Here is a 22486-nt window from a genome sequence, read left to right as displayed (position 1 = left end):
TGACTTTTGCAATCAAAAGCCATTTACTGCATCCCTGGAAACAATCCCAAAATGCAGGGCCTTGGCTCTGCCGTGCTCTTCCCCTGCTTCCCATTAATCCAGCAGTTGGATGTGGTGTTTGACACATCCCAGGTGCGTTCTCACTCCACTGCCAGTCTGTGCAGAGGTGATTTCCTTCCAAATATTTCATTACAAGCTGTCCCATGTGCTTCTGAATGCTCGGCAAAGATCTCTGGAGCTGGTTAAGTTGTTACTGGTGGATTTTTTTTTTTTTTTTTTACCCCCAGTAGAAAATTATATTTTATTTTCATGAAAACGGCTCAAATGAAGAATAGCAGCATACACATTATGTATAAAAAGCACCTTGGCTCTTCATTTTTAATAACTTCCCGTCTATATAAAGACATAAATTAAATTTTAAAAAAATAGAAGAATTTATTTTAGCGTTGACAGAAAAGAAATGTTCACAATACCTGAAACTAAGGTGTATTTTTGTTTCCCTTTCGCGGATTATTTATAACACTGCTATTCTTAGATGCCATCAAAAATGTCTGTACAGAGGCAGCATTATGAGTTTCTTTCACGTGGAGTCGGAGCAAATCCGCGCAAATTGTTTCACAAACACTGCCTGACATGGCTGCTCTCTGCAGCCCTTGCCTTAATGTGGTTTTTTTCCCACTTCCAAGAGGCACCTGCCAACATTTGTCTTATTAAAACTGTCTGTGTTGTCTTCACTTAGAAAGGGCTTAGCAGTTTTTATCCAAATTTGCCAAACTTATCCTGGAGTGTGGGAACTGGAGACCCGCTGCAGTGTCGAGCACTGCAAAGAGTAATTAGCCCTCCTCGTTATGCAAAATGGGTTTGATGATGCTCAAAGTCACCCATTTTGTAATTGTTTGAAGACATTCAGCCCGGTTTGGTCACCGGTGGAAGATTTTAGGAGGCAAAGGAGCCCTTTGATGTCTCCAGCCAGTGCTGGAGAAGGGGCATGGGCTGGCTGGGGGATGAAGGGTGGGGGAGAGGACCTGTGAAGGTGGAGGTGGAGGTGGAACTGGAGCCTTCCTGGTGCCCAGGAGCTTCTGGCCAGAGCCCAGCACCCCAGGACAGGGTGTGCCCAGGGCTTGGACCAAGGGTGCTGCTCCCAGGGTGACTCAGGGGACATCCCTGCCCATGTCAGGGGGCTGGCACAAGGTGGTCTTTAAGGTCCCTTCCAACCCAAACCATCCTGGGGTTCCATGATTCTCTGACTTTTGCAGTCCATCCTGCAGTGTTGGACACCAAGATCCCCGAGCCTGGAGCCAAAGCTGCTGCCTGGGGTTTCCCATCTGTCCTGAGGTGGGGCTGCCCCTTCACCCAGTGCTGCCCAAACCCTTGAAGGGGCTCTGTCCCAAAAAAACTGGGAGTTCAAGGAGAGGGAGAGGAAACTGTCGCTGTTGGACACGAAAGAAATACGAAAGACTCCAAGTACTTCAGAAGGCAAAGAGTATAGAAGGCTTTATTTTCTAATTCTTATCACCTTTTTTAAGGTGTTCTGATACAGACTGGACATGATCAGTGAACAGGAACATCACCTCTCCAATCCCACTGGAGAAACCAGAGAAACAGCAGAACACCACCTGGAGAAAGATGGTTTTGGGAAAGGAGAGTTGTTTTGCCAAGATTGTTTTGAGAAGAGGCTTTCCCAAGAACTTTTCCCTTGGGAAACAGTCAGCACTGCTAGGAGGCTAAAATCCCTTCAGACTTAGAAATGTCAGGCCCACAGGAAACCCTGCCAGGGAGCCCTGGGACAGCCTACCTGCAGTCCCAGTGCCTGCCCAGGGCCACACTGGCACTGTCCAGGACTTGGTCTGGGAGAGGCAAACACTCAGAGAATAATCAGAATAATTAGAATAATTAAAGCTGGAAAAGCCCTCCAAGACCGGTCAGTCCAACCTTCACCCAACACCACGACGCCCACCAAACCACATTGCCGAGTGCAGCATCTCATTTTTTGAGCCCTTCCAGGGATGGGAACTCCACCACTGCCCCGTGCCAATGCCTGAAAACCCTTTGAATGAGGAAACCTTTCCATATATCCAGCTTGCATTTCCCCTGGCACAGCTGGAGGCCTTGTCTGTCCCCACAAGTGGTGGATCCCCGTGAGAGCCCAGGTGCTGTGGATCCCACAGGTGCAGCCCCAGTGTGGCTGGCAGGACCCTGCTCCCACACATGGGCGTCCCAAAATGCAGCTGTGAGATGGTTTGGCCCCCAGCCCTGGCGTGTCCTGCTGTTTGTCCCCAGGGTTGTGGCAGATGTCACTGCAGGCTCACGGGAGCTCTGCCAAATTTACACAGTTGACTTTTTTTTTTCTTGGCTTTTTTACTTTCGATTTTTTTTTTCCAATGCGACTTTTTAGAAGCAATTTTTGGAAATCCTTTGGGTGTCTCACGGCCTACCCATGTTTTAAGAGACTTTTTTTTTGATCAGACTTTGGTTTCAGCTTCAGTTTGACTCATGGGAAGGGGAACCAGATGAGTACTCAAAATCAAACCAGTGTACTATTATGAATTAGGATTTCCAAACTCCAAACAAAATCAATAGGAAAAAAAAAACCAAATCCTGACACCACAAACCTCTGCTTGGACGTGGGCTTTAAACCACCTGGGATGCACTTGGCCTGCTGGAGGAACCCAGAGAGGTGAAAGGGGAGAAATGTTTGAGGTGAATGCGCAGGTTCTGGAGAGGTGATGCCAAGGAGAAAGAATCGGTTTGATAGGGGAGAGTGGAGAGGTGTAAATGGTTTTTCCTTGTGGTCTGGGTTTAAAGGAGAGCTCATCACAAGCACACCCTCCTCAGCCAGGCAGACATCAATTTCCCAGGCTATCAACCTTGTAGGCTTGGCCATTACATCCCATTTAAAGTCCTCCAGGAGCAGGGATGAGGTTCTCCAAAAGAGTTGGGCAGATGGTTTTAAAACAACTGTGTTGTTAGTGCCCTCCAAGGGCCTGGGAGGATTCATCCAAGCCCTTGAGGTCTAAAACTGTAAACATTTCCTGACCTATTTCTCTCCTTGCCTGCCTGGGAAAGGTCCAAGGGAGTGCTGAGGCCTGATCAGACAAAAGGCCATGAGTTTGCTGTGTGCTCATCTTTCCTTGGTCTGTGTGTCTCTGTCCTTGAGCCCAGTGACACCCAGGAGCCTTCAGCACCAGGTCCAGATGTGTAAAACAGATATTGTAGTTTTTAGAAGGGAGAAGTGTTCCTGAATGGTGTTAATAGTAGAGGTCTCCCAGGTGTTTCACAGAATCATGGGACGGTTGGGCTGGAAGGGACCTCAAAGCCCATCTCATTCCACTCCTGCCATGTCAGGGACAGCTTCCACTGTCCAGGTGCTCCCAGCCCCATCCAGCCTGGGACACTGCCAGGGATCCAGGGGCAGCCACAGCTGCTCTGGGCACACTGTGCCAGGGCCTCATCACCCTCACAGAGAGAAATTTCTCCCCAATATCTCATCTAACCCTGCTCCCCTTCAGTCTGAAGCCATTCCCCCTTGTCCTATTCCTCCATGTAACGCAGAGCTCCCCTGCACTCCCTGCAGAAGGATTTGCCATCAGCATTTCCACCCCTTGGGTTTGGCCATGCACTTGAAGAAACGCGTTCCTGCCAGGCCCCTCTCTTACCCCCATCCACAACCAACAGCTTGAGACATGAAATTAACTCCGTTCAAGGCTAGGTTGGGTGGTGTGGGTTGTTCCTGGCACAGGCTGCCCGGAGAAGCTGTAGCTGCCTCATCTCTGGAAGCGTCCAAGGCCAGGTTGGACACTTGGTCTAGTGGAAGGTGTCCCTGCCCATGGCAGAGGGTGGAACTGGATGAGCTTTAAGGTCCCTTTCCAACTGAAACTGCTCCATGATTCTATGACCACAAGATCCCTAACAGGTGGGTGTCAGTCCCTTCTTCCAGGGAAAAAGCAACAGGACAAGAGGATGTAGTCTCAGGCTGTGCCCGGGGAGGTTCAGGTTGGAGAGCTGGAGGAATTTCTTCGTTGGAAGGGGCTGCCCAAGGAGGTGGTGGAGTCCCCACCCCGACGATGATCAAGAAATGGACATGGCACTCAGTGCTCTGGGCTTGTGACAAGGTGGAGAGCAGTCAAAGGTTGGACTTGATGACTTTGAATGACTTTTCTAACCTTACTGATTCTGTGATTCTGTGGAACCTTCCTTCTGCCTGACTGCCCCTTCATTTCCCTCTGTCCATCAGCACTCTACTGCAGAAGTTGGTGAGGAGAAGTAGGTGCTTTCTCTTTTCTGGGAGTTTCACTCTGACCTCCTGTTCCCATGGGAAAAGCAGAAATGTCTCCGTGCCACCCATGTCCTGTCAGAGCTGGGACAGAGGTCAGTGCCCTGGTCACACCCTCAGTCACACTCAGGGAGTTCCACAAACCTCGTGTCTCACTTTCTGCCGGTCCCTGCCAGAGTCTCACGAGGTGACCCCTGCTCGCTGAGGGTGCAGGGGAGGTCCTGTGCAGTGACTTGAAGTCAGCAGATCTCAGGGACTCGCTGGGAACTTGCCAGCTCGGATTTCGAGCTGTCGCTCCTCTGTTCCATCTGGTGATCTGCCAGGTCAACCTGACCTGCCAGACCCGAGGTGCAGCCAGGACAGAGGAGCACCTTCAGCATCACCGCAGCCACTGGATTCCAAAATCTGCGCCTGCACCTCCTTTTCTCGGGTTCTTGCTCACAGCTGGGCTTTCCTAAGAACTCTGTGTTTTCCAGAAGCACTGTGCTGTTGGCATTGCTGTTTTGCTCTGACTTTTGGGACTTCATGGCAGCCAGGCCACCTTTCTCTGGCCGCATTCAGAACCCTCTGTCATCCTCCTCTGTTGGCTCCGTGTCCCTGGGAGGCAGGGACTACCTGTTCTCTGGATGAAGGGCACAATTCCTGAGGGCAGCCATGGATCCATCACCTACACAAGTGCAAAGCCACCTGCACCAGTGTGTGACTGCTCCACTCCTCAGCTACGAAACTGCGGACAAGGGGCAGAACAAAAGTGTGGAAATAGGCTCATTATCACTTTGAAATAAGCTCTTGGGGTCCCCACCCTTGGAAACTTGGCCGTGGCCCCTGGAAAAGCAGTGGGCTGGGAGCAAAACTTCTCCTGAGGTCCAAAACCCAGTGTTCAGGTGGGTTTTACCTCCAGGCAAAGGGAGCTGGGAGTCGGGGAAAAGCAAATGGACTGTGCTGAGGCTGGATAAGGCACAACAGGAGCGGGTGTGGGAGGAGGACACGGCTAAGAGAAAGGCACAGAAGAGGGAAGAAGTTCCCATCACCAGTGACCTCAAGGCTTGGAGAAGCAAGGTGAGTTTTGTAGGTACTGCCTTTTTAGAGCCTTTCCTGAGAGGTGGTGAATAACCTGCTGACATCCCTGAGTCTGTGTCTCTGCCAGGAGGAAAGACCTGTTTGCTCACACCTTGGTGGTCTCTCCACCCTGGTCTCCTGCCTTTACTCCTTCCAGAAGTGCAACGCCTGATTCCGGACTGATTTTTCTGATGACGGATTCGTGTTTCCTCTGCAGGATCTGAGCGAGGTGAACTCAACCACAGTGAAGAGCCCCACCAACACCGTGGCAGTGCAGAACCTCAAGGCTGGCACCATCTACGTGTTCCAGGTGCGGGCGCGCACCGTGGCCGGGTACGGCCGCTACAGTGGCAAGATGTATTTCCAGACCATGACTGAAGGTGAGTCTGCAGCCGCCTCTGTAAAGTGATTCAGGGTCTAGAGAGATGTGGATTTAGACTCCCTTGCTGTCAGTCCCTTCAAGGATGTGTTGGCAAATCACATTCAAGGCCTGGAGAGAAGCCTGGTGATACAGTCTTATAGGAGGCCAGCCTGTCATGAGCCCCATGAAGATGTATCAGGTCCCGAAGGCTGACCTGCAACCTCCCAGAATGGCTTAATAATATTTGCCAGGCAGCTCTTGAGGTGTGTTTTGTAAAGCAAAGGTTTTAATAAATGAGAAAATGGCCAACAATACAGAAAAAAAACAGAAGCCGTGCTCGGGTGCAGGGAAGCCCTTACACCTGGCTAAGGCACCCCAAAAAGCCCTGAGCACCTCTGTGCTCCTTCTTAAATACTTAATGTTTTAGGAGGGCTTTTGGCTTGCTGCCCAGTAGAAACTAGCTGTACTTCAGAAGAGCAGCTACAGGGACCAACAGGTGCCTCTGCGCTGGCACTGAGCCAGTTCTGATGAGAGAAACACAGAAAGTTCTGGTGCTTCTCCTTAAAAGTTAGGGGTGAAACTGGAACCCCTTTTCCTTATTTGGAAACGTGTGTTTGAGTGTGGAAATGCACTGCAACAGCCTGGGTGCTTGTTCCATGCAGGGAAGGCCCCAGTTTCTGCCCAGCTTTTCTGGATGTGTCTGCTCAGCTGGACGTAGAGGAAGCAAAATTTATGTTTTCTAACTGCACAGCTGCCGGTGACAAACGCAGAGCCACGTCTTCATTTTCTAAATCTGTGCTGCTAAATAAAACAGGCCAAGCCAGTTTTCTGGCCCTGGGGCCAAGGACAAGGCACAGCACGCATCCACAGCACTAAACCTTCCTCCCAAAAGGAACAGCTCCATCCAACCTTCCTTCTGGGACACATCCCCCAGCCAGAGGGAAGTCCTGGCCATCCCAGACCAAAGCCGTGCCAGGAATCGAACCATGCCGTGCTCAGGGTTTTGATGGCCCTGTGAGGGGCGGCACACCCCGTGCCACAGTAACCTGTTCCCTTTTCCCCGCGTGCCAGCCGAGTACCAGACCAGCGTGCAGGAGAAGCTGCCGCTCATCATCGGCTCCTCGGCGGCGGGGCTGGTGTTCCTCATCGCCGTGGTGGTCATCGGCATCGTGTGCAGCAGGTAGGGCAGGCTGAGACACCCCCCCAGGGCACTGGGGACAGGGAGCAGCACCGGGAGGGGACAGGGGCGTCCCCCGAGCGCAGCCCCGGCCCCGAGGGGCCCATGCTGTGCTCAGCTCTCCCTTCCCTTCCAGAAGACGGGGCTTCGAGCGGGCAGACTCGGAGTACACGGACAAGCTGCAGCACTACACCAGTGGCCACAGTACGTACCGGGGGCCACCCCCGGCCCTGGGGGGCCACTCCCTGCTCGGTTCGTGCTCCTGCTCACTTGGGCCTTGCGGGGAGGGCTGCGGGCGGGGCGTGCGTGTGTGCGTGCGGGCAGGGCAGCTGCAGATCCCCCCAGACCCTGCTCTCAGCCCTGCTCTCAGCCCTGCATGCTGTCAGGTGCCTGAGCGTGTTCTCTCCAGAGCTCTGTGACAGCCAGCAGCTCCTGAAGCATCACCGTGCTCTGTGCTGCACCCTCTGCCGCCTCACACATCTTGCTCCTCCAGCTCCTGAGCTTTGCCCATCTCCTGGGCAGCAGTGAGACCCCTTCGCTCACCTATCCCTGTCCTGCAGAGTGCTGTCCCCTTGCAGGAACCCACAGACCTTTGCTAGAGCCCATCCCAGTGCTCCCAGATTCCCAGAAGGTGTGAGATATATCTGTATACAAGTATGTAATACCGTACCTAACATGCCCTCTCTTGTAGCCTCCCTCTCCAACATCCCTGTGCAAGTCACTCCCTCACACCCAGCATTCCTGCTCGGCCTCACTGCACACCCTGCCTCACCCCAGTGCATCCTTCCTCCCCCATCCCTGGAAGTGTCCAAAGCCAGGCTGGACAGGGCTTGGAGCAGCCTGGGATAGTGGCAGGTGTCCCTGCCCGTGGCAGGGGGTGGAATGAGATGAGGTCATTTAAGATTCCTTTCACCCCAAACCATTCCATGATTCTATGATTAACCCCTGACTTCATGTCCCTGAAATTCATTTCTCCCCCCTCACTAGAGACCTGTTGCTCTGATCTTGCTTTATTCCAGTCTCAGTTGTGTTTCTCCTCATGTTCTACTTGCAGCTTCAGGGTTTCTGCCCTTTTAATACCTTGTTCCTGGACAAATCCAGGCCTTGCTCAGAGCATGGAAAACACCAGTAGTGTTTCCACTCAGGACTCACTGTTTCTCCTGCTTTTACCTGGGAAACATGTCCCAAAAGTCAGAGCTGCAGCCCTGGGCCCCAGCAGCGTGCGCTGGCTGCCTCGCTATCACTTACCAGGAAAAATGACACTTTTCAGGAGACTTTATGTAAATGCAGCTCTCAGTTGTTTGTCAGGCTGGGCTGCAAACACACATTCACACGTTCTCCCGGGGCCTGGAGTGGGATGTGACAGCTCCAGGCTGGGATGGGTTTAATCACTGTGCCTGCACCGTTTGGAACAGGCCTGGTGGCACAGGGTGCAGCAGAGCTGATACACCCTGGGCTGCCTTGTAGCCCTTTCCTCACCCAACTCAGCTGGCCAGGGCTCAGTCCCTGCTCAGTCCCCAGCAGTGACTGCTGTGATTGCAGGCCCAGGAAGCCTGTTCTGAGCCTTCAGAACCCCCTGAACACAACCAACACCCCGGAGCTGGGAGTCACAGTCTGGTGCTGTGTGGGGCTCCTTGTTTAGGGAGCTGTGAGCTCTGCTCTCCAAAGAGCTCATTTTGGAGTGAGCCAGGGGCCAGAAGATGAGTATTGAAAGGAGAGAGGCACAGCTAAGAGCTGTCCCACAGTACAGTGGCTGGGATGTGGCAGCAGCACCCCAGCCTCACCAGGTCCCTTGGCCACTGCCTTTCCTCTGACACGTGTCACTGTGTCCCCTGCTGGGCCTAGCAAGAGGAACCCGTCCTTTGTGATTCTCCTGGTGTGTCCCACTACTTCTCTTGGGGCTCCCAAGAGGGAGCCAGCCTTGGGCAGGGGTGCCAGTCGGGAGAACAGGGCAGACTGGACTGTCCCTCCTGCTTGCACAGCTCCTGGAGGGGTCACAGGTCCCCCACGGAGGAGTCTGTCTGCAGTTTGTAGTCCAGGCTCACAATGTAGCTCCCCACTGCCCCACCAATGACCTGTGGGTCAGTATGCATTGAAATCAGCTTCAACAGCCCTGTGGATCATGGCTCTGCATGTTCTTTCTCTAACTGCTTCTCTCCGTCTGCTTCCTGCCTTGATTATGCCACTTGCTGAGGTAAAAAGACGGTCACTCAAACAGTTTTCTCTTTTCCTTGATGCCAAGCATTCCAGTTGCATCCATCTGTCTGACTCTCTCCCTCACCTTTACGCAGTGACTCCAGGGATGAAGATCTATATCGATCCTTTCACCTACGAAGACCCCAATGAGGCTGTCAGGGAATTTGCAAAAGAAATCGATATCTCTTGTGTCAAAATTGAGCAGGTGATTGGGGCAGGTAGGTGACCTGGGAATGGCTGGCTGGCCCTCAGCAGCACAGGCTCCTTCACGGTGCCAGGATTTGGGAGGATTTAGCCTGATGCCACTAAGATCTCACTTAGCCCCAGGCTGGACCAGAAGGAGCAGGGAGGGAGAAGCAAGACCATCAGTTGCCATGTGCATATAATGCCATCTGTGCTTCTCACAGATGAGTGCAGCTGGAGGGGTGAAGAGGGAGGGAGCACGGATCAGGGGGTGGGTGCTCAGCCCAGGGACAGGGCAGGCACAGCCGGGGCCAGGGGTCCCTCGGGGGGCACAGCAGAGGTGGGGGAGGCTCACAGGCCCTGCCTTGTGTTCACAGGGGAGTTTGGCGAGGTGTGCAGTGGGCATCTCAAGCTTCCAGGCAAAAGAGAGATCTTTGTGGCCATCAAGACCCTCAAGTCTGGCTACACGGAGAAGCAGAGGCGGGACTTCCTGAGCGAGGCCAGCATCATGGGGCAGTTCGACCACCCCAACGTCATCCACCTGGAGGGGGTGGTCACCAAGAGCTCTCCAGTCATGATCATCACCGAGTTCATGGAGAATGGCTCACTGGACTCCTTCCTGCGGGTATGAGATCTGGGGGCGTGCAGCTTTAGAGGCTGTGCTAGCACGGAGGGGATGTGGGGAAAGGTTCCCTTCCCTGCCTGGCGTCCCCTGTCACTGGGGCAGCTCTGCATAGTGCAGAGGGCTGTGTTTCGGGGGCAGAGCTGGGGGTGACAGCACCAGGGCTGTCATTTCCTGTGTGTTTGTCCACTCATCCTAGCGAGAGGCCGTGCCCGCCTGCCCACAGCTGCACATCCACACTGACCCATGGACACCCACAGCTTTCACCCGGCAGGACTCCACCTGCAGCTGCTCTGTCTAAATACTTCCACCTCTGGGTTTGCAGTGGGTTATTGGCTCTGTTGAAGGGAAGCAGGAATAGATTCTCCCTTCTGAGCTCTCCTGTGCAGGGTGGGTGCATTCTGGGGTGACAGCAGCTGCTGTAGTGGTGCCCTTGGGATGTGTGAGGTGACTCCCAACCCCTGTGAGCTCCTGGGAGGGAATGTACTCGTGGCATATCCCGCCACGGGTGTGGGAAGAACCTCCTGGCTTTTTCCTGGCTGTGAATCTGCTCCTGTCACCCCCGTCCCTGTGTCCCTCAGCAAAACGACGGGCAGTTCACGGTGATCCAGCTGGTGGGGATGCTGCGGGGCATCGCCGCGGGCATGAAGTACCTGGCAGACATGAACTACGTGCACCGGGACCTGGCAGCCCGCAACATCCTGGTCAACAGCAACCTGGTGTGCAAGGTGTCCGACTTCGGCCTCTCCCGCTTCCTGGAGGACGACACCTCCGACCCCACCTACACCAGTGCTCTGGTAATGCTGCTCTTCCGGCCAGGGGTGAAGGAAGGGGTGGGAGAGGGAAAGGGCCTTTGTCAGCATCTCCTGGGTTAGGGAAAATTCGGGAGGAAAGCTCTGAACGGGGTCCCTCTGGGAAGCAAACGCAAATGGCTCCTCCCGCAACCGGTCTGGGAAAAAATCTCCTCAGAGAAAAGTGGAAAAAACTGTTTCATTAACAAACAAAGTGCCCACAAGGAAAAAAAAATGAATGAAGCAATAAAACCTCTCACCGCTCTGAGGAGAGATAGCAAAATTGAGGAAGTCTTTGCTGTGGGTTGCAGCTCAGCTCTCCCAGTCCCTTATCAGTCGCTCCAGCACTGGAAAATGCCATCCTGGGCTCCGGTGGGCTGCAGGTGTGAGCTCCCAGTGCTCTTCAGGATTTTCAGTCCAGAGGAGGGTTAAACAGTCCCAAGAAAAAGAAAAAACAGTCCAGGGAGCTTCTCTGCCTCAGCTAGCTAAAACTAACTAAAAGCACAGGAGATCCCTGTCCCGCTGTCTGTCTGTGCTGCAGACAGCACAGTCCCGGAGCAGAATGTGGAGGAGTCAGAGCAGTTTCTGCAAACAAACCTCATGCTTCTTCTTTACCCCCTGCACCCTCAGAACCAGTCCCAAAGGTACAGAATATCCAAAATAACAGAACAGACAACTGGGGATTCCATCATCATAAAGTCACCCCAGGACACAGCAGGGAGAACTTCATCAGGCTGTCAGCAGTGGAAAGGTCCCAGATGAGGAAGACCAATGAAATAAACTGAAGAAAATTTTCCCTTGACAGGAATCCCTGTCATTCCTGTGGATAGCTGAGCCTTCCTCCAAACATGTCTGCAAACACACACATGTCCCTGAAAAGCCCCTGGCTGGGATCGTGCTCTGCACCCTCCCTGCGTGATTCACCTGGGATCCTTTGAGATGAGACTCTGCTCTGACAGATTTGTTGCCAAGGCAGCAGGTCTGGGTTTTTTACCATCACTGTCCAGTCATGCTGCCCTGCTGTGCTTGCTCACATCATCTCACTGGCTTAGCCCCAGGAAGGACAGACTGAAGTGTAGGAAGTGTGGCTGGGTGCCAGCTACTAGATCCTGATCTTCCAGAGAGTATCCAAATTAAACAGAAAAACTCTCCTAAAAATGAGCTTCCCAGGAACACCTTGGTGCCGTAGACACAAGTGCCACCAAGAACTCAAGGCTGGTGTCAGGCTGCAGGAGGTTTCCCAGGACCCGAGGATTATTTGGTTTTGCTCAGTGAGAGCTCAGCCAGGAGTTCTCATAAATACCACACAGAAATGCTCTGCACAGCGCATTCATGATCAATGCCCACGACAGGAATTCTTGGAAATCAGTGTTGATAGAGCTGGGGCATGACCTGTAGGAAATCACCTCTCCTGAGTCTTTTGAAGCTGGCAGGGATGAGATGCCTGGCATAGCTCTTAGTAAATTTTATCAGCAGCTGAATACCTGAAAAACACCTAAAAATGTGTGGGTTTATTCTCATCCGTGTAGCTTCAGACATCAACTCATCCATCTTACACAGCCATCAATGGTTTTTACAAGCACTAATAACATTTATTCTTCACAACGTGTTCCTTACAGCCAATTAAATTTCCCTTTGTTTACTAAATACATGGTGTTTACTGCTGTTCTCTATCCCAGGTTTTGTGCCTGTAGCTTTTCTAATAATAAATTTGTCACCCCTAATTTATTCTTCTTGAACTGTGGGCACTGTAGCAGGACATTTATTAGCCACAATGACAGATTTTGTGCACCTACTGTATCAGAAGTCTCCTCCTCTGCAAAATGGTTTTTATAGTCATCCTCCCAGTGACCTTGTGTCCATGGGTGGCAGAAGCCACAGGTTCTGGACTGGGAGTTTCATGCTGGACCTTAGGAAATTCTTGAGAGTGGTGAAGCTCCAGGTCAGACCCCACAGAGACAGGAGGTCTCACTGAAGTGAGTTCCCACAAGAATCCTCCAAAGTCATAATTTCTACTCTAGGACTTCTTTTTAGCCATTTTTAAAATCCACTGCTTGCCGGGAGTTCTGTCAGGAGTCTTCCTGATGGAGAGGACATCCTGCTTGGTATGGGTTGCTTCGTCTTTCCTCCTTGTGGAAAACGTAATATTTTGTCTGAGGTTTGTGGCTGCGAGAAGATTAAGGAACATTATCTTTTTTCATTATTCTGGTATGTACTGGGGCTGAGTACTGTGAAGTCCTGGGAGACCCTTAATAAGACACGGCTGTTGTTCATTGACAAAATATAACGTTTTTTCATCTTCTCACAGCCGCAAAGCACAGATCATGTTTTCAGCACAGGGGAGGATTTTCCCTTCAGAAGGTCCCTTGAGTGAATGGCTCAAGTCCAAAGCACCTAGTAGAAAATCAGGAGGCAGGAAGGGCTAAAGCAGAGCCTTCAATCCCTGTGTCCCCATTCGTGTGTGCCACTCCCGTGCTTAACTCCTCAGTGGGAGTGGAGACTCCTGATTTCTCCGGAGCTGGGTGACACAGACCCCAGTGCCCACCCAGTCCATCCCATTTCCCACCAGTGACCCCCCATCCCATTCTGGAGGATCAGAACCTGCTGGATCAGGTGTAGATCCACAGATAGACTGGGACACCAGGACTCAGCCCAGAAATGGTGTATTGCTGACTTCAAAGAGTGGAAGCTGTAGAAGGCTGAAGAGGAAGTTGTTCTAATTCCCTTTATTCTGCTCTGGAGGTAGCCAGGTGACAGCAAAAGGATGGAGTGAGATCAGTTTGGGTTTTTTTACATTCCTGGCCCTTCACTTTCCACCAAAGACCCTCTCAGCACCGTGGGCTTTTTGCCATGCTGAGGATCACCGGAGCAGGAGGCAGGGGGAAGGAGCTGGCCTTGGTTAAGGGATGAAGAGGAGGCTGCAGGGACACCTCTAAGTGACCTTCAGGGCAGCAACAAAGAGACAGAGCCAAACTCTTTGCAGTGGCACCAGATGATACAATAAGGGGTCATAGACAAAAGCATGGCTGGGGAGGTCCAAGCTGAACAACAGGAAAAGCTCCTTCCTCAGGAGGGTGTTGGGACAGGTCACCAGATGGGGAGAATCATCATCACTGGAGGCTTCCAGCGTGGCTGGACAATCCACATCCACCCTGGGGGACAGACTGTCCTGTGCTCCCTTCCTCCTGGGATTTTACCAGAATATCACAGGCAAATATTGTGGAGGCTGCAATTTTCCAGTTGCTCCTGCTCTCTCTGTTACCACCCCCCGTTGTGACCCTGCAGGGGGGGAAGATCCCGATCCGATGGACGGCGCCTGAGGCCATTCAGTATCGGAAGTTCACCTCGGCCAGCGACGTGTGGAGCTATGGCATTGTCATGTGGGAGGTGATGTCCTACGGAGAGCGGCCCTACTGGGACATGACCAACCAGGACGTGAGTTCTTGGGAAGCCGGGGGCAGAACCGCTGCAACGGGGAGCATTGCAAGGCCACAGCCTGGCCACAGCCTGTGGCATGTCCGGAGCCTTCTGTGTTGTGGCAGATGTGTCCAAGGTCAACACCTTTGGAAGGAATAATGGGAATAATTTGGGGATTTATTCTGGCCCCATAGTGCTGCTGTGGCAGAGATTGGGGGCACAGCACGCACTGCACAGGGTTAAGGGGAGCGGCCCAGGGGTGTTGGCAGGTGCCCAGAAGGGGAAGGAGCCGGTGGGTGGAAAAGGAGATGTCCCTGAGCTGAGAGCCTCAGCAGCAGAGCTTCGTCTGCTGGCATCACAGACACTCCAGGAAAGCTTGTTACAAAGCCACACAATGGATTGGGTTGGAAGAGACCTTTAAAGATCATCTCATTCCAACCCTCTGCCATGGTCAAGGACATCTTGTGCTAGGTGGTCATTAAATCTCCCATGAGAAGCTTGGACTGTGGTGTGTAAGAAGCCAAGCACACAGCTAGAAACCAAAACCACAAGGTGCTTCAGAACATGCTCAATTTTAAATATTTCATTCCTCTGCTCTAATTCTGGTCAGTCACATGCACTCCTTGCTCCCGGGGATCCAGCAGTTCCCTGCAAGGATGGCCCCTGGCTGCAGTCCCTGCCCTCAGCACAGCAGTGCCATTTCCATTCCCCCTGCTGCTCTTGCTGTGGTACCTGGGGCTCAAAGCCCACCTGGCCGGTGGCGGTGGGTGCTGTGAGGATGCTGCACCTGCATGTGTGTGTCAGAAGGGCTCTTTAAACTCTGTCTCTCACAACAGCTGCCCTTCCTCACCTCATGAATACTCAGGATGTAACGCCAAAGTCCTGGGTGGACCATGGGGACACAGAAAGCTCATCCTGGCTTCCAGCATGTCTCAGAGCAGCCTCTGGGGAATCCCTTGGGAGCCTTCAGACATGCACTTCTATCTCCACCTCCTGTGGGCTCCTAAGGCCTCGCCTTAAAGGGAGGGAGTGAGAGCCAAGCTCCCACCTGACTGCTGTCCCCATGGCAGGTCAGACCTTCTCCACCTCAATAGATCTCCATCCGTGCCACATCAGGTTTTTCCAGAGTGGGACTATTTCCTCCCTAATGCCTGGGGGGAAATTTGTTAACACGAATTCCTAAGCCTGGAGCAGGTGGATGTTCACAGCCTTGCCCCAGCCTCTGCCACACCATGAAAATGTTTTCGTCAGTTTTCGGAGGCACAAGGACGGGCCTTGGGGATCTGCCTTTCTCAGCAAGGACAACTCCCTTCCTGCTAAGCCATCATTGTCACCTCAGTTCCAAGCACGTCCTGCACCGGCTGTTCCTGTACCTTCCCCATCCTTTGTCCTTCTCCTGGAGCTCTTCCCTGGCTGTTTCCCCGCCGCAGGCGCCGTGCTGCGGCAGCGCCGATTGCCGTGCCGGGGCTGGCAGAGCTGTGCCTGTCCCCTGGCACCTCCCGCTGTCCCCAGCCCTTGCCGTGCCGCAGGACACCGTGCCCCAGAAGCTGTCAGCACTTAAGCGCAGCTGGTCCTGCTGTGGAGGAGCGTGGCGGATATTGAGGGCAGATTACCCTCCTGACCCTGGGGTGTGAGCGCCTGGGGCGGCTGCTGGGAGGGGACACGGAGAGAGCCGGGGCTGCTCCTGGGATGTGGCTGATGGCAGCGGGGCTCGCTGGCAAACAGAGACGAGTGCTTGGTGCTTGTGTGGTGCTGGTGCCCACCCTGCAGCTCTCCTGACACTGCCCTGGGCAGATCTGACACCCAGGGAGCTGGGAGGGGGCTCAGCACCCTTTGGGAGGATCCCTGAGCTGCACACAGTGCATCAGTAGCCATGGAATCCTTGAGGTTGGAAAAGGCTCTGTTGAGTCCAACCATCAACGCAGCGCTGCCACGTTCACACTAAACATGTCCCCAGGTGTCACAACCCCACACCTTTTGAAGCCTTCCAGGGATGGTGACTCCACCACTTCCCTGCACAGCCTGTTTCAATGCTTGACAACCCTTTCCATGAAGAATTTTTTCCCTGCCGTCTGATCTAAACTTTCCCTGGTGCAACTTGAGGCCATTCACTTTAGTCCTGCCACTTGTTACCTTGGAGGAGCGACCAACCCTCCCTGGCTCCAGCCTCCTGTCAGTGGTTGGAGGAGGAGATACCTCTGGTCAGACCTACACTGGCCCCGTGGGCAGGGGGGCAGCAGAGCTGGGGGAGGACTCTTCCATCTGGCAGATTTTGGCAGCAGCAGTGCCAGCCCTGTGTCTCAGGACAGCCTGCCCAGCACCTTGGCCACACACAGCAGTGCCTGCAGCACTGCCCAATCCATTCCCTGCCTGGAGCCACAGACCATCTCAAACCCTGCCGGATGCCCCACCCCACACTCTGCATTGTTTAGCATGGATCAGCCATCAGCCCTTCCCTGCTTCTGTCCCATTCCCATTCCCAGTGTCCTTCATTTTCTCTGTGTGCTCTACCTTCTCAACAATATGTCCACCACCATAAGTATGTTTAGACTTCCCTGGGATGGGGGCACAGCCCCAGGGTATCCCACCAGGGAATCCAGGAAGATCTCAGTCCTTGGAATTGTGCAAGACATGGCTGGACAAAGCCATGGCAGCCTTGATCCCATGGTGAGAATAGCCAGAGGCACTGAGGTTCTTCCTCAGGATCCCTGAGGGAGGTTCTGTCACTCTTCCTTCCCTTTCCCATTTTTCCCATGGAGAGTTGGTCATTTCAAGATCTGCTCCTGACTTCTGCAGTATCCTCAGTTTTGGTTTTGGATGCATGAGCCCATCTCTGGTGTTCAAGACTCCTTCTGCTCGTCCTCCAGTGCTGTGCTGTGCATGGCCAAGGAGGCAGGAGAGTCCTGCCTGTACATGCCTCTGTCAGAGGAACAGATGTTCCTGGAAGAAGTGGAGCAGCTTCATCCTTGTTTGTCACCCAGGGGAGGATGGAGGGCTGCAGGTGGCAGGGAGGTGGAGTTCCCCTCCAAGAAGATCCTCCAGCCCTCATTTCAGTGGACATTGCAAGACCAGACATTTTCCCGGATTGTGTGGAGCAGTAAGGAGAGACCAAAGCCTTTTGGGATGAGCCTGGAGCTGCAATGGCTTTGGCAGGGTGTGCTGCAGCTCTTCTGTGCACACTGCAGCCAAGTCCTCCCGGGCCTGGCTCTGCTGACTGGGGTCTGATCCTCCCCACGGTGTTTTGCACTTGCACAGGCCTGCAGGAAGATCCAGCTGTTTGTACTGACTGAGCACACCCAGGCCACGGCATGAGCTGGTTTGTGTCAGGAGCACAGAACGCCACTGGAGGATGGAAAACACAGGGACAGATTCCCTGTCTGTAACTCACCCTCATTCCCTGGGTGGGGATGCTTTCCCAGCAAGCTGTTGTGCCGTGTCCAAGGGAGGCACGGTCCCTCCTCTCCGCCTGCCCTGCCTGGAGCTGTGGGATCACACGTCCTGACAGGGCAGCAGGGATGCTCCTTTCCCCAGATCAGGTTTCTGCTCATGACAATCAGCCAGCCAGGCTGAGCAAAGCTGGTGTCACCTCCCACCTCCCACCTCACACCTCACCTGACCTGCTGAGGGCTAAAACCTACAGTGTGAGATGGGAAGGTGGCAGTGAGTACAGGCCGCAGGATCAGTCGTGTCATTCACCCTCAGAATCCAAGAAAAGGCACATTATGAATTAAATAGGTTTTATCAGAGCTGTGCTGATGCCTCTTTCTCTTCCTGCAGGTGATAAATGCCATCGAGCAGGACTATCGGCTGCCACCGCCCATGGACTGCCCGAATGCCCTTCACCAGCTGATGCTCGACTGTTGGCAGAAGGATCGAAACCACAGGCCCAAATTTGGACAAATCGTCAACACCTTGGATAAAATGATCCGAAATCCGAACAGCCTGAAAGCCATGGCACCTCTCTCCTCTGGGTATATGTCCCTGACGTCCTCTTGTCCTTTGGCTCCTCTGAACACAGCTGGTGTCCCCTGGGTCCTGGTGGCACTGTCCCTGCACCTCTCAGGAGCTGCTTTAGAGCTTGGCCTGTGTTTGATCCTTTGCAGGGAGAGTATTAAATTACAGAATCACAAACTGGGGTGGAAGAGACTTTAAAGCCCATCTCATCCCACCCCCTGCCATGGGCAGGGACACCTTCCACTGTCCCAGGTTGCTCCAAGCTGGCCTTGGACACTTCCAGGCTTGGGACATCCACAGAGAAGGGATACAGATGTCAAGGTCCCTCTCCTTGGGCAGCGCTGGTGAGCACAGGTAGCTCTTGGGCAGTGCACCCTGCACTTGGAGGAGCCCCTTGGTTTCGTGCACATGGGGATGCTGGGGCACTGGGATTGTTCTGGAATTCCAGTCCCACTGCATGCAAGCAGATGAAGCCCCCTGAGGCAGGGTGGAGCTTTCCAGGGCTTTCCCTGGTGGATTGCACCAGCTTGTGGGAAGCACTGCTCTGTATGAGAATGAGCTTTCTCCCCATGTGCAGCCAGGGTTTAAAGCTGCATCCCATCGTCTCTGATGGCTCCTGCCTCTCCTGCATGAACTGATGCAGAAGGGCTTCCCTGATGCTCTGCACAGTGCTTCCCTTGGCAGAACGGTGATTTCTGGGTGGAATCCCACGATACAGGGCCGTGCCTGCACTGTGACAGGTGCTGATCCAGTGCCTCCAGCTGCTGGAAGGTGCAGGAAGGGTCGTGACTGCAGCTCTTGGTCTGTCATTTCCCATTTGTGTGTTTCAGGATGAACCTCCCCCTCCTTGACCGCACAATCCCAGATTACACCAGCTTCAACACTGTGGATGAGTGGCTGGATGCCATCAAGATGAGCCAGTACAAGGAGAGCTTTGCCAGTGCTGGTTTCACCACCTTTGATGTAGTATCTCAGATGACTGTAGAGTAAGTGCCCAGGCTTTGAACCCCAAAGCACGAGGGAAAATCCCAGCAGTTTTGCCACAAGTGGTATTGAATTAGATTTTATTTTCATATGATGCAGTTTTATAGGATTGTTACTTTGAGGAGCCACTTCTAATCTGTTCGGTCTCCAGACCATGTGTCTGTCACTCTGCACCTGCAGAATTCCTCTCCCCACTACCGCTCTGTGAAAATGAGCACCCCAGACAAGGGTGTCCAAACCGCCACATGGAACAAGCAGAGATTCCAGGCTGGCATCAGACAATTCTCCAGAGCACTTCTGAACTCTGCAGTCCTCTTGGATGGCTGATGTACTGATGGAGACAAACACGGTGCAAAGTTCTGCCTGAGAAAGGCAGAATCGCAGAGTGGTTACAGTTGAAAAGGACCGGAGGTCTTCTAGAGCTCCTCACTCAGGGTTATGTCTGTGGAAGGAGATTCCACACCCTCTCTGGGAAGCCTGTTCCACCCACACAGCGAAGAACTTCTTCCTCATGTTCAGGTGGATCTTTCTGGGCATTGAATTCTTCCCATTGCCTCTCATCCTGTTGCTCTGCCACATCAAGCAGAGCCTGGCTCCAGCCTCACACACCTCGATAAGATCCCCTTGTGGGGGGTGGTTTCAAGTTTGTGCTGCATCCACTAAAAATGTCCTGCATCTACAAAAATCATCCTGCAGTGACAAATTCTTGGCAAGTTCTGCAGAGAATTCAGGCGCTGAAATTTCCCTTTTGGTGGGGTTTGAAATCCCTTGGGGCTGGCTGGGACTTTGGTGCCTCTGCTGAAAGATTTGTGGCTGGCTGCAGGTATCCATAAAAATCCTCAGAAAGGGCCAAGCATTAGAGCCATCTGTAAGGGCTGCAGTGTCTCTGAGCCTGGTGGCCGGGGGGGTTTTTGGATTTGGTGCTTAAATCCAGATCTTAAATCTACCAGTGAGTCAGAATCCATTCACTCAAACAGCCACTGTGACCTCTGGTTTTTTTGTTCTTATTGGCTGCTGGGAGGTTCCCATGGCAGTTCTGACTGTTTTGGGACTTCTGTGTTGCAATCCCAAGGCGCTGGGGATGATTTTGGCACAGTATTGGCTGTGTTTATACAACAGAAAGAGAGAGAGTCCATGAAATCTGAAGGGTAGGGAAGAACTTTGACCAAAGAGAGGTATCAGACCACAACCCTGCCTGGGTTCTGCTGTTTGCAGTATCTGACAGCAAGCAGGATGCAGACAATCCAGCTGATGCTGGCTGTTCTTTCACAGACATCCTCAGTGTCCCTTAAATGCCACTTATCCCAGTCCCTCACCGTGTCCTTCAAGTCCTCTCCAAGAGCCTTCACCACAATTCCAAGCACCAGTTTTGCCAGACTTCCATTCCACATTCCTCCCCTGCTTGGCTGGATGTACAATAGAGAGGACAGCCCAAGTCCTTTTTCCTTGGAAAATTGTGGTGTAACAGGACTTGACACCACTCCCTGATGTTCAGCGGCCTTTGCAGAGGTTGGTAGGAATGTCAGTGGAGCTGCTGGTTCATCCAGATTTGGAGAGCCAGCAAAGTGTGAATGTTTCCTGAAAAAATCCAAATCCACATGGTCTCAACACAGACCTGCTGGAAAGGGTTCTCACTGTTTGTCTGCAGCCTGGGACACCTGAGACACCGAATTCTCTTTCAAGAATCACAGACCCATTTGAGTTGAAAGGGACCTTAAAGCTCATCTTAAAGCCATGGGCTTTAAGACACCTTCCATTATCCCATCTTTCTCCAAGCCCCATCCAACCTGGCCTTGAACACTTCCAGGGAAGGGGCAGCCACAGCTTCTCTGGGCACCCTGTGCCAGGGCCTTCCCACCTTCCCAGCCAAGAATTCCTTCCCAATATCCAGTCAAATATTTAATGTCTGGGGCAAAAGGCTCGGAATCACAGGATTGTGCAGAGCCACAGTCCTTACTCTGGTTTACAGACACGAGTGAAGAATTTTTTCCACCCTTTGGAGCTTCTCTTTGCCCTTCTTTGCCCAATAACCTCCACTCTAAACATGGCAAAGGTTTTGCTGCTCTTCCCCTTAAGCATCTGTTCCTAACACTCCAGGACAAAGGGCATCTGAAATTCCTTCACGCCAGGTTTGGGTCAGGTTGGCTTCCCAGCCTCTGACGGGAAGAAGAAGATCTGAAGATTTCATGACTGAGGTTTATTCACCAAGGGGGACATGAGAGCAAACTCAGCTGGAGACACGGATTGGACTAATTTAGAGCCACACTCATGCTCTTGGCATGACTTTTATTTCTCTCAGATGTCTAAATCTATAAAAAATGGAAGCTGTCCAAAAAATGAGATTGCCGTGATTTAACAAAAGGATAAGTGCAAAAACTGATCACTTCTTGGTCTTATCAGTTCAAAGGAAAAGCATCAAGAACAGCATCATCTGCACGTGGGGGTCAGATCTACACAGATGAGAGGCAGATGAGAGGCAGGGCATCCTTGTCCTGCGCCTCCAGGGGTAGGAAAAATGGGTTAGTGTGTCACAAAATGAAAAAAGATTCAAAATTCAAAATGGTACAAGGGTAAAAAAATTTAATACAAATTGACTCACAAGTCGAGAGCAGAGCCTGTGGCATTTGGTTTCACACTCTCTGTTGGGATTCAGGACTCTGAGGGTGCTGCAGGTAGGTAGAAAGTGCAAAAATTGGGCAATAAGCAAGAAAAAGTGAAAGAGTAGAGGTTTCACAGGGTTTGCATCTGTTTGTTGCATTCATGGAAGAAATCTATGGATACTTCAGCTCCCTACATACCTTTCTCATGGACTCATAGAATCAGGGAATCACAGAAAGGTTTGGGTTGAAAGGGGACCTTAAAGATAATTTTAAATACCGCCTATGATCTTTGTTCCGCTGTGAGAAAACATCTCCTGATATTTGTGTTTGTTTCCTTTCCTCCCAAAGGGACATTCTGCGAGTCGGGGTCACTTTAGCAGGACACCAGAAGAAAATTCTGAACAGTATCCAGGTGATGAGAGCACAGATGAACCAAATCCAGTCTGTGGAGGTTTGATAGCTGCCTGTCCTCCCACTCCTCCTCCTCGAGGCCCTGCTCCCCTTTGCCCCTGTTTGTCCAAGCTCCAGTTCCTGAGTGTTCTGCATGGACCAGAGACAGGCAGCTGCTCCGAGGATCAGGCAGCAGGAGGGAACACCCTGTCCTCAACAATGAGAAGTCGCCAAGAGCTTCTAGAATTTAAGCAATGGAAAAAAGGGAACAAGAAAAAAAAAAAAAAAAAAAAAAAAAAAAAAAGGACAACTATTTTGAAAACAAAACAAAACAAAATGAACGAACTACAAAATATTTTTAAATAATAATAAAGCAATTGCATTCTTGAAAAGGGCTCCAAGACCAATGGGAGTCTCCAAAGGAAGAGAAAAGAGCAGCTTCATGTTTCCTCTTGCACAAGGCTGCTGCAGCTGGACCC

The 22486-nt window shown here is 52.4% G+C and overlaps 1 protein-coding gene across 5 annotated transcripts in view; it reads left to right on the top strand.

Annotated features, from left to right (window-relative positions):
• The window catches only part of EPHB2 (EPH receptor B2), a 130821-nt gene extending 108545 nt beyond the window's left edge, over positions 1 to 22276 (top strand). For 2 of the 5 annotated variants that reach the window (XM_040084400.1, XM_040084404.2), the window contains exons 7-16: positions 5550 to 5712; positions 6765 to 6873; positions 7007 to 7122; positions 9162 to 9284; positions 9627 to 9874; positions 10453 to 10668; positions 13948 to 14097; positions 17857 to 18050; positions 18864 to 19019; positions 21966 to 22276. In XM_040084400.1, the coding sequence (XP_039940334.1) occupies positions 5550 to 5712; positions 6765 to 6873; positions 7007 to 7122; positions 9162 to 9284; positions 9627 to 9874; positions 10453 to 10668; positions 13948 to 14097; positions 17857 to 18050; positions 18864 to 19019; positions 21966 to 22074 (1584 nt within the window). In that variant the 3' untranslated portion in view covers positions 22075 to 22276. The remainder of the gene's footprint in view (positions 1 to 5549; positions 5713 to 6764; positions 6874 to 7006; positions 7123 to 9161; positions 9285 to 9626; positions 9875 to 10452; positions 10669 to 13947; positions 14098 to 17856; positions 18051 to 18863; positions 19020 to 21965) is intronic. The other 3 variants (XM_040084403.2, XM_040084401.2, XM_040084402.2) reach the window with 3 other exon arrangements.
• Positions 22277 to 22486: the final 210 nt, after the last annotated feature.

The sequence above is a fragment of the Hirundo rustica genome, chromosome 22 (assembly GCF_015227805.2).
Source record: "Hirundo rustica isolate bHirRus1 chromosome 22, bHirRus1.pri.v3, whole genome shotgun sequence".
Lineage (NCBI taxonomy): Eukaryota > Metazoa > Chordata > Aves > Passeriformes > Hirundinidae > Hirundo > Hirundo rustica.
Note: the sequence above shows the minus strand (reverse complement) of the source record. Positions and strands in the feature narration are given on the sequence as shown.